The 12,871-nt window shown below is 54.7% G+C and overlaps 3 protein-coding genes across 3 annotated transcripts; 1 reads left to right on the top strand and 2 right to left on the bottom strand.

Moving 5' to 3' along the window:
• Nucleotides 1–2,526: 2,526 nt before the first annotated feature.
• Nucleotides 2,527–4,130, top strand: NCS54_01025700 (Hypothetical protein; the record flags this gene model as incomplete). The annotated part of the gene is made up of 2 exons (XM_053155572.1): nt 2,527–3,851; nt 3,905–4,130. 2 exons carry the CDS (start codon nt 2,527–2,529, stop codon nt 4,128–4,130), a joined length of 1,551 nt encoding a protein of 516 aa, XP_053011547.1.
• Nucleotides 4,131–5,209: 1,079 nt separating this feature from the next.
• Nucleotides 5,210–7,625, bottom strand: NCS54_01025600 (Spindle pole body component; the record flags this gene model as incomplete). The annotated part of the gene is made up of 2 exons (XM_053155571.1): nt 5,210–6,952; nt 6,999–7,625. 2 exons carry the CDS (start codon nt 7,623–7,625, stop codon nt 5,210–5,212), a joined length of 2,370 nt encoding a protein of 789 aa, XP_053011546.1.
• Nucleotides 7,626–8,368: 743 nt separating this feature from the next.
• On the bottom strand, nt 8,369–10,042 carry NCS54_01025500 (Hypothetical protein; the record flags this gene model as incomplete). The annotated part of the gene is made up of 3 exons (XM_053155570.1): nt 8,369–9,219; nt 9,275–9,920; nt 10,025–10,042. The coding sequence occupies 3 exons, from the start codon at nt 10,040–10,042 to the stop codon at nt 8,369–8,371; spliced, it is 1,515 nt and encodes a 504-aa protein (XP_053011545.1).
• Between the last annotated feature and the right edge of the window lie 2,829 nt (nt 10,043–12,871).

Here is a 12,871-nt window from a genome sequence, read left to right as displayed (position 1 = left end):
GAAGGGAAAAAAGTGTGTGCGATGGGCCTGAGTTGGGTGGTTGACTCTCTCCTTGGTTGGTGGAAGCTCGACGAGCTGATGGATGGTAAAGGAAGATGACCAGGTCATCCTGGAGGAAAAAATGAGGATCGAGGCATGGTATAGGGTAACTCTCTCGGTAGTGACATTCGGAAGGATGAAAGGATGCCAGTGGATGGCAGTCACGGGCGTGCCTCGGAAGGAGGGCGACCAGGCTGGCTCTTGCCCTGTGAGAATTGCATCTCTGATCCATCCAGTCTCTTCAGCGGGTGGACTCGGGCAAGGAAGGTATGGATGGTGGCACTTGCACTTGCAACGTGCTCCCTGGGTCTCGGTGCAACGTGCAACGACAGCGGAGAGGCCCGGGGGCGCTTAAGGTACCGGCTGTCGCAGGAAGTTGCAGTCACGCAGCTTCCTTTCCAGGGAGGGCCCTCCTTCTGCGACGGATTCAGGTGAGAGGTACCTGCCGTAACTGAGAGGATGGGACTCGCCAACACTGATCAGCCAGATGGGACGGAAGGTACGCGACAGGCCTTTACCCAAGCAGATTTTTCTCCGTCATCTGAGGCTCAAACATCAGGTAACAAGCACATGGCATCATCCATCTCAGGATCTGACCAGAGTCATTGAATCTCGTGCTCAGTCACAAACTCTGCACTCAAACCCACAAGGCCAAGGCGATATTCGGCGCGAGCCTCCATCTTGAATGAACTCTCAGGCAAATGCGCACCTTTAGGGCACCCGCAGACCCAACCGGAACAGATGCCATCATCCCGTCTGCCAAACGGTCGGGGACACTCCTCATTCGGGGATACCCTCCAAGGTCACGATATCGAAACGCCCAGGGCTTGACTGGACCGATTGGGGACGCACTGCCCGTTTCGTCTGCCGATGGTGAGTAATGAATGGGCCGTGAGCCAGCGCACGTCGACTTTTAACTCTGAGCTGGTCACTTCTGGAAAGGGCCAGTGTCAAACTTCCCCATTCCACCAGGATGTCGTGGGGGGGAAGAGGCCTGTATGCTTGCCATGATGATGCTTGACACCGGCGGGGTTTGGGGACTCTGGAGCAATCGAGTCATCGATATTGATGCTGTACATGCATCCGTGATCCAGTCGGCTCCAGCATTCTGGTGGAGGGAAACAAAGGGTCCTCCAGCTGAGGAAAGTGCATCGAGGCCCCCGTCCGGTGCTGCGCTTCGCCGGGTCAAGGCCTGAAAATTCTCGAGATGGTTGCCTCAGCCGAATCAAGCTGCGACTCCTTCATGATCAAGCTCATGCTGCTTACCGGCACTGGATCGACTTGGTCTGAACGAGATCCCGTCGATCGGCGTGCACGACAATCCGTCTCCCGAACTGAGAAGGGATGGTCGCCCATCACCCCAGAGGGCCCGAATCGACGGGACGAGACAACAGCCCATCTGTGGTGTGACTATGAGCTCGGTATGAGCTCCAAACAGCTATTGCACCCCTGGCCATGGCCTGTCCGCGTGCGGTACACCGTCCCAGCGCCCTCACACGCGCACTTTGGCAGTCTCTCTAGTGGTCGACACCAGCAGCAGTGGACTCCGCGGGTACCCAGGTCCCAGTTCCGGGATCTCATCCGGGGCAGTCTTGTCCCTAAGCAGCCCCCACGGACGACGCCACAGAGCCATTGTGTGCTGAGAGACTCGAGATGCTCATGCTTGAGTTGAGATGGTGAAAAGTTGGAATGCAGCGCTCAGATTTCACCTGCCGTGGTTGTTGGCACCCCCGGAACGGCCAAGTTTTTCACGGCGATGTGACTGTCTGCCCACCATGAGTTTAGCGCAGTTCATCAGGCTTTGGGGGCACACCTTGGTTCCCCCCTCGCTCTCGCCTGCAGCCAACGAAGGACAGAGATGCCAGGGCTGCTGTACCACCACTTGGCGTGCTGGAACTGCTGGCTGTGCTGGAGAGGCACTAGGGGGTGGCTGCTGAACGTTGAAGGCGACCGAGTCACTTGGGGCGAGGCGTTTCTTCCACTTGTCCCCCGCCGTGGCGCGAGCGGGTTGACAGGTGGTCCGTCCCGCCAAAGCGCTACTGTACCGGCCAGCGAGCGGCCAGGTTCCCTGATATGGCCTCGAGTCTATCCATGCTGGGATCCTCAGCACCTTTCTTACCCCTGGCCTCCCGGAGCTCCACTGGTTGCGTATAAGGTCAGGCTCCGCGGTGCCAAATAAGCCCCCCTCCCCACCCGCCAACGTCTCGTTACGAAGACCAAGGCAGACGACTTTATTTGATTAAAGATATATATCTTTTGACAGCCTCCCATATCTTGATCCTGGATGTTCCGAGGTTGACATTCCAATCCAACATTGTTTGGCTGCTTCATAACTGTTATGCACCAGCAAGCATCTGACTACACCAACACGACATCAAGAGAGCATAATACCAACTGCTCAACACCAACCTCACTTACACGAACGCCTTGACCGACAATTGTCATCCACTACGAATTAGACAAACGCCCAATACTGTACTATAACCCATGGCAATGACGCCCGACTCGACATCACGGCGGCAACGAAAGGTTGTCATCACCACATCTCCCGCCCCCTCCGAGTCAGACTCCCTTCGCGACTCGTACTTTTCAGAAGCCTCTCAATCAACCGCACCTACATCTTTCCACTCAGCATCTGGCTCCAATACCAAGGCCCTTGATGTGGCCGAAAACAAGAAGCCTACAACAGCCATGAAAGCCCCTGCAGCTGCCGAGCTGCTCTTCAACACCACCTCGTCCTCGATTGCCACATACGACTCCGTCCTTTCCGAGATGGCACCCCTGCGCCGAGAGGCAGATCTCGACACAAACGAGCAAGACGAGGAAGAAGGGGACGACGATGACGAGGACGAAGAGAGTGGTGACGATGACGATGACGAGGACGATGTGGAGGGCGACCCCGCGGACAAGGACTTCATCCTGTCTGACCCAGAGTCTCTCCATATCCCTCCCGTTTTGCCTCCCTATCGTGGCACTTCCAACGAACGCCCTTGCCGGCCATCTACGCCCCAGGACTTTGCTCGCCTGTTTCCTTCGCTTGATCGACTCGCTGTCCGTCACGATGACTGCACTTCGGACGGCAACATGAACCTCCGTGTCGACACGGTTGTTCCCTTTGGCCACGGTCGCCGGTCTCTTGCTGTCCAGCTGTTTCACCTGCGTATGCATGACCTGGCCCGACGAGAGTTCTCCTTGCGCCGTTACTGCCGCGATTCTGGCCGCGAAGTCTGCAATTCCAAGCGCTCCTATGCCCCAGCTCCTACGGGCACCGTGGCTGCTGCACGCCCAGCCCTGCGACGCTCCATGAGCTCGGCAGTACGCACCATGACTACATCCTTCCACCGTACTACATCTGGAACACAGTCCATGTTTAAGCATGGCAACGCCACCACCACGTCTGCTGCTTCCGCTGACAACGCCTCGATCTGGTCCGGCTCTCATCACTCGACGACGTCGGAGCAGCCCTCATCCAAGGCCAAGCCACGCATGGTGCCAACCAACCGCATCAAGCTCGAGTTCAGCAACTACGCCCGCGTGGACATTGCCCGACGAGGAGGACGGACGAACAAGCGGTACGAGTTTGAGTGGTGGGGACACACCTACGCCTGGAAGCGTGTGATTGACAAGAACCTGAACGTGGTGTCGTTCCACCTTGTGCGAGATGGCCACGGTGCTCCTGTCGCACACATCGTGCCCGAGATGCGCAGCCCTAACCAAGTCCTCGACGACGAGATGGCTGGTGCTTGGGTGACCCCCTGTTACATGTGGATCAGCGACAGCAGCATCATTGACGCCATTACCGACGTGGCCGAGTAAGTAATCTTGGACCCCTACGATGGTGAGCCTGGCTAACCCGCATGCCTAGTGTCATTATTGCCACCGGCCTCATCTCCCTTGTCGACGACTGCATCAAGGAGCGATGGCAGGCCAAGAAGCCCTCGCATCGTGCCATCCGCAACCGCACTGGCGACTTTAACCAGTCAAATCCACGCTCCTTCATGCAGAGCTTCTTCCAGCGCCGACACTCGGAGGAGCATTCCTCTAGCCGTGGATCGCTACGGTTTGGTCGCAAGCCTGTAGCTGCATATTGATTATCTATCGACCTACATTCGTATCAGCTCGCAGATTGATTTCGCCTCAAAACTTGGCAACGACATCTTTTCTAAAGCAAACAAAGCTACGACAGAAGCGAAGCCATTATTTCTCTTTTGGAAAAAAGGACGTTGTGCGCGCCACTCCTTGCCTCGAGTTCACGATACCAAAATTTCTCTTCTTTTCTGTTTTAACATTTCATCTCTTTTTGTTCCATGTCACACACGACTGACATTATACACTACATGTATGGCGACCTTGTTATTGGTATTGTTTATTTCACCATGGCCACGGGTTATTGGCCATGGTTCTTGGAGGCATTGTGATTGGGCATTTACGGGATCATGGGAAACGTCCCCCAAACGGTATCATGGCATGCGAAGGTGTTTTGGGAGTTTCTACGGGTGGATGACGGACCACGGGAGGCGGGAAACCCCGGGCTTCGATCTGACTTGGTATTTCTTGGCGTATCTTCTTTTTCTTTTTTACTGTACCCCGGATGGGTTTTCTCCTTGTTACCCCGGATCTTGGTCCGATGAATCTCGATATGGCACGACGACGACATTACATTATTCGCTGGATTTGGAGGTTGGTTGGAGCCAAGATACAAAGCTCCCGTACATGATAGGTACACACTTGGATGAGACGCCATCATGACCTGATACGAAGCGGCGAAATTGACAGATTTCTTGTTAATATTGCGCAAATTTCTCTGACACTTGTATGACGATCGATGGATCTCGTCTCTTGACAACTCATTCAATGGTTCAGTGCTCGGTCCATGACCTCGGCGTCAAAGACAACGCCAACACGCCCTTCCCTGTCAGGCCAGCTGGAGACGCACCCCGGACCTGAGAATCATGCCATCTGTGACGCCACAAATGCACGACATTGGTTCTGCCCGAGACGCGGGGAAGAAACTCCGTCCCTTCCATTCTTTACGTCCTGCAGACGTGCCTTGGTTTGCCTATCCGGCGTCCGTCCTTGATGCCTGCATCAACGTTGCAAGCCTGCATCCAACCCGCCAGCCTGGCTACTCTTTTCGGAGCCGCAGGAGGGGTTGAACAGAGGGAAAACGTCAGAATCGGTCCTCGTCGTACTGGTCCCCCGCTCTGCCGAACCATGTGCCAAAGTCGAGCTTCATGAGGAGGCGGTTGATGCCGCCGACCCGAGAGGGCGCATAACCGCCGCGCTCCTCGGCGTCGTCGGCGTCTCGGGCTCTGCCACCGCGCTGGTCCTCGTCTTCGTCGATATCCTCGGTAGCGGGGGCCCATTCGGCAGCGGCAGCGTCGCCCTCCCACTCGGCCGCGAACACGGGGTCGGACTCGAGGGCGCGCAGGGCGGCCACCACGTCCTCTATACCGGAGCAGATGCGGGTCTCGATCTCGTGGAGGCGGCGTTTGACGTCACGCTCTTCCGATTCGAGGTCGACAAAGGCGTCGACGACGCCCGCATCTGTCTCGAGGTCTATCGAAGTGAAGATGGCATGCAGACGATGCAGATGGGCAACCAGGTGGTCGATGTGGATGAGGAGGTTGTACAGGGGCTGTGTAAAGGTGGGCTGGGTTAGCAGAAGGCGATGGATGAGGGTGCGGAGGTAGAGGCGATGAGCTGTAGAGAGGGTTTGAGGATCGTGGGGAGGAGATGAGTCTGGTGTTTTGTGAGCGTTTTCCTGGGCAACAGGACTGTCGTCTTCTTCACGCAACCATAGATCGTCATCATCCTCATCGTCGTCTTCACCCTCCCCGGATTTGTCTTCATGTCTGGTTGTTGGTGTTGTCGCCCCTGACCGAGCGTGCTTGGGATCATTGGCTGTCAACCACTCATTGAAGCCCTCCCACAGCCCGGCTACAATCTCTGTCTGGAGATAGGCTTCTGTCTCTGCGAGGAAAAAGATGGCAGCGCTGGCAGTGGTCCAAGAGCTGCGCATCGATGACGCCCGCGCCGTCCACCGTTTCCGGAGCATAATAATCTGGTCCCGATCACCTCGATGAGATGGGTGATGACGTCTGAGGGAGGTGATTTTCCACAAATCGGTAAGTCTGATGTGCGCCCTGCGCATGGAGAGCAGGTAGGCATTGATGCATGAGTATATCTGGACATCCGAGGGTGATAGAACCATGTCCAACGGTGGCGGGATCTGAGCCGATAATACAGAGGGGACAGAGAAGAGGAGGTTGCGGAATGGCGACTCGGATAGTAGGTTTGCAGCATCGTGACTCAGACCAGATCCAATGCCCAGAGGCGTAGATGTCTTTGCCTTTGTGAGATTGAGCCGTAACAAGTCTCGAGCAAGCTCAAGTTGCTCATCTTCTTCGGCGTGCTGACCTTGCATCGACGCCAAAACCGCCCACGTCCTGGCGAGGACTGCTGCGACTTCACCTTCCTTGACAGTCACATTCTTGAGACCGTCACCCTTTTCATAGGCCAGATTGTCAGCTCTCCTCCATCGACTGCGTATCTTTTCATCCGCCTCGTGGGTTAGCTGCATGGCAAACTCTCCACGGCCTAGTAGAAAGAAATCTCTTAGGAGCTGCAGCATCTCTGTCACCTTGGCCAATGGTAGTAGTTTCTGCAGCGTATTTTCCGAGAGCGATAGTCGTACAGCCGTGATGGCCCTCGAGAAGCTGGTGCTTTTTATGGGAAAAGAAAGACTCGAGAGCTCCTGTAACTTGGATGATAGATGGTCAAGTCCTCGTAGTCCAGAGTCAACGCTGCTTCTGACTCTGATGTGATTTAGTGACTTTCCGATAAACAGCATCGAAGAGGCTGTAGCCGGCGTCACAAAGGCGGGCAGCAAGCTTGCCCGTGATATATACTCCTGATCAAGTCAATAATGGTCCTCATAAGCATGGGCTCAAACCAACCTCGTCAGAATCTTGGACATTTTGCACAAAAAAGTCTTCGATTCCAAAGCTCGGGAGTCTGCCGTATAATATCCATGCCGATACTTGTTTTAGCCAAGCCGTCTCGGCCACTGTAACAAGACTCATGGCTGTGTCTTGCACATCTCGATATCCGCTCTGTAGCTCGAGCCGTAGTCGGTCCATCAGGTGCGCTCCGTGGCATACCTCGCCCTTCTTGTCCTTGGCCAGCATAAACTGCACCATCTCCCAGAGCCAGTCCATTCTCCTAGTCCAGTCCTTGAACTCTCCTACCACCGCCGTCAAGGGCACGATATTGTACGCCCCCACCAGCTCGGGATCATCCCGCAGAATGCTCGCCTCGACCTCGAGGACCTTGCGCTGGAAGGCGGACAGATGTATCGTGTCGATGGCTGTGGCGACGGCGCGGCAGATGGTCGACGGGTGGGCGTTGGCTATCTGGGCCGTGTAGCTGATGAGCTTGATGTGGACGTCGCTAAGATGTGCGGCCGAGGCGAGGAGCTGACGCTCGGCAGGGGATACTCCGGAGAGGGCATTTGGCTGTGAGGTGTCGGCTCGCAGGAGGGGGGATGGGTGCCCCGAGAGGGAGAGGAGGATTTCGTGGAGCATGACTTTGAGCTTGATGGTATAGTTAGCGGTGATGCCGGGCTTGGTTGGGTTGCAACCCAACATACTGATTTTGCGCCCTTTTAGACCTTATCCAATCGCCAAGATTGCGCAGTGTAATAATGATGAGCCCAATTAGTTCGAAGCGGCACATTAATCGAAGTTGATCGTCTCAAGTCCGAATATCGAAGTCTTTGTGACCCATCGAGGGCGCCGTATGATGGTCCAGGATACGGTCACGGTCGGAAAACGAAGAGGGATGGGGTGCGGCGATTTGAAAGACAACCTTTTACTCCGTTAACAGACCTAAAAAGCACCTGGCCATATCGTCCCGCCCTATGCTCCTAACGGGCTGTGAGTCTCCAAGTTGTCTACCTAAGGTTGAAGCTATCTTGGCGCGACGCGGTCAGAGTGCGACTGCCCCGCGATCACACGTGACGTCAAATTGAGCTTCATGCTCATGGCACCTTTGGAACATGGAACTACGACTACAAAGATGAAAATAAGGGGCATCAGTTGATGTTCCAAAACTAATGCACCATGGTTGAGAACGTATTTAGAAGGATAATAATTAGCTCAATTCTCGAGTTTCTTTGTAGAAACTGCCATTAAGAAATCCATAGGTAGGCTCGCATGCAACTGGGTTTCCCACCAACACCAACTCTTGGATCTTCACCCTTCATTATCGCAGCAAAAGAAGAATACCCTCCCAATCCAACCATGATGTTGCTCATTATAATGTTCCCTCAGAAAGGGCCCTTAGCTGGCCTTTTGCCGTTGGGATCGTAGCCGCTGGCAATGCTCACGTTATCCCCATAAGTACTATGTGCACCCTTTCCATTTCCATCTCGGGCTGCAATGAGCTCGGCGTTGCTCTCCGTACCCCCCACGATGATCTCGCCGCCTCCCTTGACCTTGCCAACAACCATACCCTTGGCAACGCTCTTGAGAATAGCGCGACGTGAGACTCCCGTCACGTCGATGTAGACGAGTCCCACGTTCTTGAAGCCGCCTCCCAGATGTCGCGATACTTCGCCGGCCTCAGCGCCCCAGCGATGTCCAACCACCGTGGTCACGCTAGATGACGTTCCTGTGAGCAGGTTGCGGCCGGCTTGTTCGATACCGTCAACAACCGTGTTGAAGGCCATCAAGCTCTTGTTGAGCATACCGGGCTTGTACGTGTCGATTGCGTTCCCGTCCTTGTCGAAGCCTCTGGCCCGTCCATCCTTACGGCGAGTGACACTTGCGCCAAAGTTCTGAGCTAGATTTCCGATTGTCCCAACTGTCGACGCTGAAAAGGTCGCAGCTCTGTCCGAGATGTTGTTGATGCGACGAATCCGGTCATGGGTAGATGGAGCAAACGTGACAGGCTTGGCATTTGGCTTTGTGTTCTTTGTGAAGCTGTCAGCCTGGCTCTGCAGCGTTCTTGAGACGACATCCGATGTCGTAACGATGAGCCGGGATGCCTTGGTGGCGCTGTTGACTATCGTCGACTTTTTGTAGGCGGGATGTATGTCCATCTCCATGTATGCCTGCGAGACAGGCTGCACAGAAATGTTCTGGCCGCCATCCGCAGGAAAAGAAATCTCGACGGGTTCTGGAAATGTGTTAGCAGCAGCACAAGTATCATGTTCAAGGACTTTTTCGCATACCCTTGGAGCCTGGGCGGACCTTGCTGTCTTCTACCACCTGGTAGGTATCGGTGAGTTCTCCGATGACACTACCATCTTCCTCATCGACAAGCACAATTCGACCACCGGCATGAGAACTATGGCTGCCCTGGACGTAGGCCTCCCCTGGGTTATAATCGGCCGGATTGTAGGCAGGAAGCTGTTCGCCAGCAGCCTCGCGCTCCTTGGCCAGGGCCGCCTTGGAGTCTCTTGGTTGGGGCGCAGGAGCTCTCTCGAGGAAAGCGGTACACTGGGCGAGGATAGTCTCGAAGGTGTCGACGTCCTCCTGGACACCCGCTCTGCTGTCGAGGGACGGGAATTCGATTCGAGTGAAGGCGCCGCTATCGGGGCCGAGATCCCAGCGGGGGATCAGGTAGCTCTTGGGTGGCTGGTGGTAGATCTGAGTCGTGGCAGGCAAGGGGAGATCGAGCTCGGGAGGGAGATGTAGGTGAAGATAGAAGTCCTCTTCGCCGTCGGAGCCAACCCCTGAGGGCTCAGCAAAGCCCGACGAGGTCGGGACCATAAGCAGCGACAGGGTCTGCGGCCCCGAACGGGTGAGAGATCGCTCCTTGCCATTAGAGATGTGGTAGGCGTTGATGCCCTCCACAGCATAGAGGAGCTTTGGGTCCTGATCAAGCCTATGTTAGTACGAAAGGAGTGCCAAGGGAGAGCGAGTTGTAGACGTCATGGACGGATACCATGATGGGCCTACTGGAAGTGAGGTCAACTTACGTTGTGTCCCGAAGCCATATCTGCTAAGCTCTTGTAATCTTCCAACACAGAGATTTGTATACAGATTCTTTGAGGGAGAAGGGACAGGTTGTTAAAAACAAGGAAGGGGTAGGAGAGTGTCCCAAGCTTGGAACTCGCCAAGTTAGAGATGGAGGGGTTGGTTTTATGACGGCGCTCAGGCCAGAGATGGTGCCTGACAAGCGCGATGCGCGGCAACACAGCAGCAATGCGTTAAACTGCGAAGGAAATAGCTTATGGTACGGCGGCTGCTGCAGGCGGTCTATTCGAGAGATGGGGACGAAATTATCGCAATGGGGACGTTGGTCGCAAAATATCCATCATGGTCAAGCAGTAGGGCGCCTGTCGGCGCTTATGCGTGTGGTGAGCTGCGAGTTGTGAGGCCTCTGGGAGGGGGCGACGTCATTCATTGGTGGGCGCAATCCATTGAGGGTGCCGCCACCGGAATACGAGCGAATAATGTCGAGGTGCTGGTTCTGGCACCATCTCTGTCAAAGTTGATCACGTACGTAATGTGCATCGAAACCCTTCTTTTTTTGCGGTGTCTTGAAAAAAAAAATCAGCAAAAAAGTTGTTGACCTGGCAAGCTGAGCAGCTTGGGATTGCGTGTGCGGCAGGGCGAAGCAGTTAAGCTTAAACGGCCATTCCTGTTATAGTTTGCTTGGTGGCAGCCAGCCCGCTCGGGGTCAGCTTGGCGCTCTCGGTCGGGTCCATGTCCATACCAACATGTCACTGCATGCTGTCGTAAAGAGGCGGGATACAGGGGTTTATCCTCGGCATATCCGTGGGAGTTGGGTAGGCTGTGGGGGTTCACCATGAGGTAACTTTTCGCTTCGAGTTGGATGCTAGTCGTTGTCTGTTGTCGACAAGGCTCTGGCGGTTCTGGCTATTCAGCCGAGATGGGCGGTGGCCTTCCAGGAAGTGGATTGTCATCGTGACCGTAGGGGATTATGAGAACATCTCAAGGAGAGATCCATGATGTGAAAGAAATGGAAAAACGGAAGACGATAGAGTCACTTGGGATCCATGGATCCATAAACCAGGGGCGCGGCAGTCAGCAGCCGCGTAGGAACTGGATAGATTGCTGTAAATTGGATGGATGCCCGTGATGTTATTGATGAGGTCGTGAATGCTCTCCTTTCACCTTCCTCGAAGATTTTTTAGTTTCATTCGTGCCTTCCTCCAAGAATTGATCCTTTCTCAAAGGAGGCAGGCGCGGCGAGGAACCACGTGTGTCTCCGTAAAATGATGGGCCCTGATCATCGATGGAACTTTTTATCAAACAATTACAACTTCATTGAGAATTCATTTATTTACCAGTTTTTCGGAACCAGGACCCATCTTTTGACTTCTCCTCCTAGTTATGGTTGGCTATGTTACATACGCATTCCTGCAGTTGCCGCCGCTCTCACTTTAGCTGCCGGTTGCAGCTCCTTGCGCCATGACTTGACTGCGCGCTACGGTGCACCATCCGACACAGCATAAGCAACGATGTCTCTGATGATTGAATACACCCCTCCCCTTTGCATCGTGTTATTGCATTGCGTCCCGACGCTTCAATCACCATTTGGCCTTTCGCTGGCCTCGAATTGTACTGGGAAAGCTGCTTTCGACGAAGCCCACGCGGGTCCATGCTTTTGGTCAGAATCGTGCCACTAACAGGTTCCACATGATCTCGATGTATCCATCTGGTATCTCTCCATCCACATAATCGAGGCTAGAAACTCGCCGATGTCGCTGGAGAAGAGAGTGAAGCTCTGCAAGCGCTGTGCTATCCGATCGCCTAGGGTGCTCAAGTTACGGCATTGCTCCTGGCGGAAACCCCGACCAAACATCAGCGACAACTTACATGCAGCCCTATTACATGCATACCCAAACCGACTGTCTGGCAATCCTTTCGTCAGTCGCTCTATCAAGGCCCGAGCTCAGTTGGACAGCTGCACGATCGCCAAGGAAACTAATGACAACGCCCTCTTCCGCATGCCTGTCGGTCCCCTGGCTGCCCTTGGCGTTTCCGAATGGGGAGTCCTCGTAGGGCCGTTCATTGAACGGTTCCTCTTTTCATCATCACGAGTCAATCCCTCATTACTATGTTGTCCGTAGTAGGGATACAATGGCGCACAAGTTGGGAGTACGGGCACCTCTTGGCTCTCAACGCCAAGGCGATTGAGCATCCGACTCTCATCTCTCTGCCTGCCGTCATGACCACATGGTTGCTGGAAAAGGAAGTATGGATACACGCTCATGCGTCCACTACTGCACGTCTTGTCTGCTCCTAGTCTCCCAGGTTCCCTTCTCCATGCTCGGAATAGGTCGAGAGTCGATCTTGGGACCCGCCCAGGGCACGTCAATCAGTTAGGAGAATCAACCCCCACCGGAACGCTGGGGAAACCGGCCGGCGGCGGCCTCGGATATTGCACCAAGGGGTGTCAAAACTCAAGTCAGCCCCAGATTTGACCACAGGACAGAGGCTCTTCGTGACGATAGCTGGTACGTTTTACCCCATCATTACGTAGTGGCTCATACTATTGCGGCATCGGATGCCTTGCTCAGCGTGGTTGGTTTACTCACACCGAGGCGTGGTCGTCGGATGAGGCGTCGGTTGGCCTCCCGATGGCACGACCACTTTCGACCTCGTGGCTGGCGGTTTTGGATATGTTGCGGTCGTCTTCGTTAAAAAAGCAACAGCTATTGTGCAGCGATCATACGAGATGCTTAATCTATTTGCGGGTGATCTGGTTGGCTAACATCTTCTACCAAGTTAGGCCTTGGATCTAGCCGGCTGGCATTCCCTCCCGTACCGTTAACCAACCCAAAAATCGAGCATGG

Source organism: Fusarium falciforme, chromosome 8 (assembly GCF_026873545.1).
Source record: "Fusarium falciforme chromosome 8, complete sequence".
NCBI classification, from domain to species: domain Eukaryota; kingdom Fungi; phylum Ascomycota; class Sordariomycetes; order Hypocreales; family Nectriaceae; genus Fusarium; species Fusarium falciforme.
The sequence above is the reverse complement of the archived record's forward strand: the minus strand, read 5'-3'. Positions and strand labels throughout refer to the sequence as shown.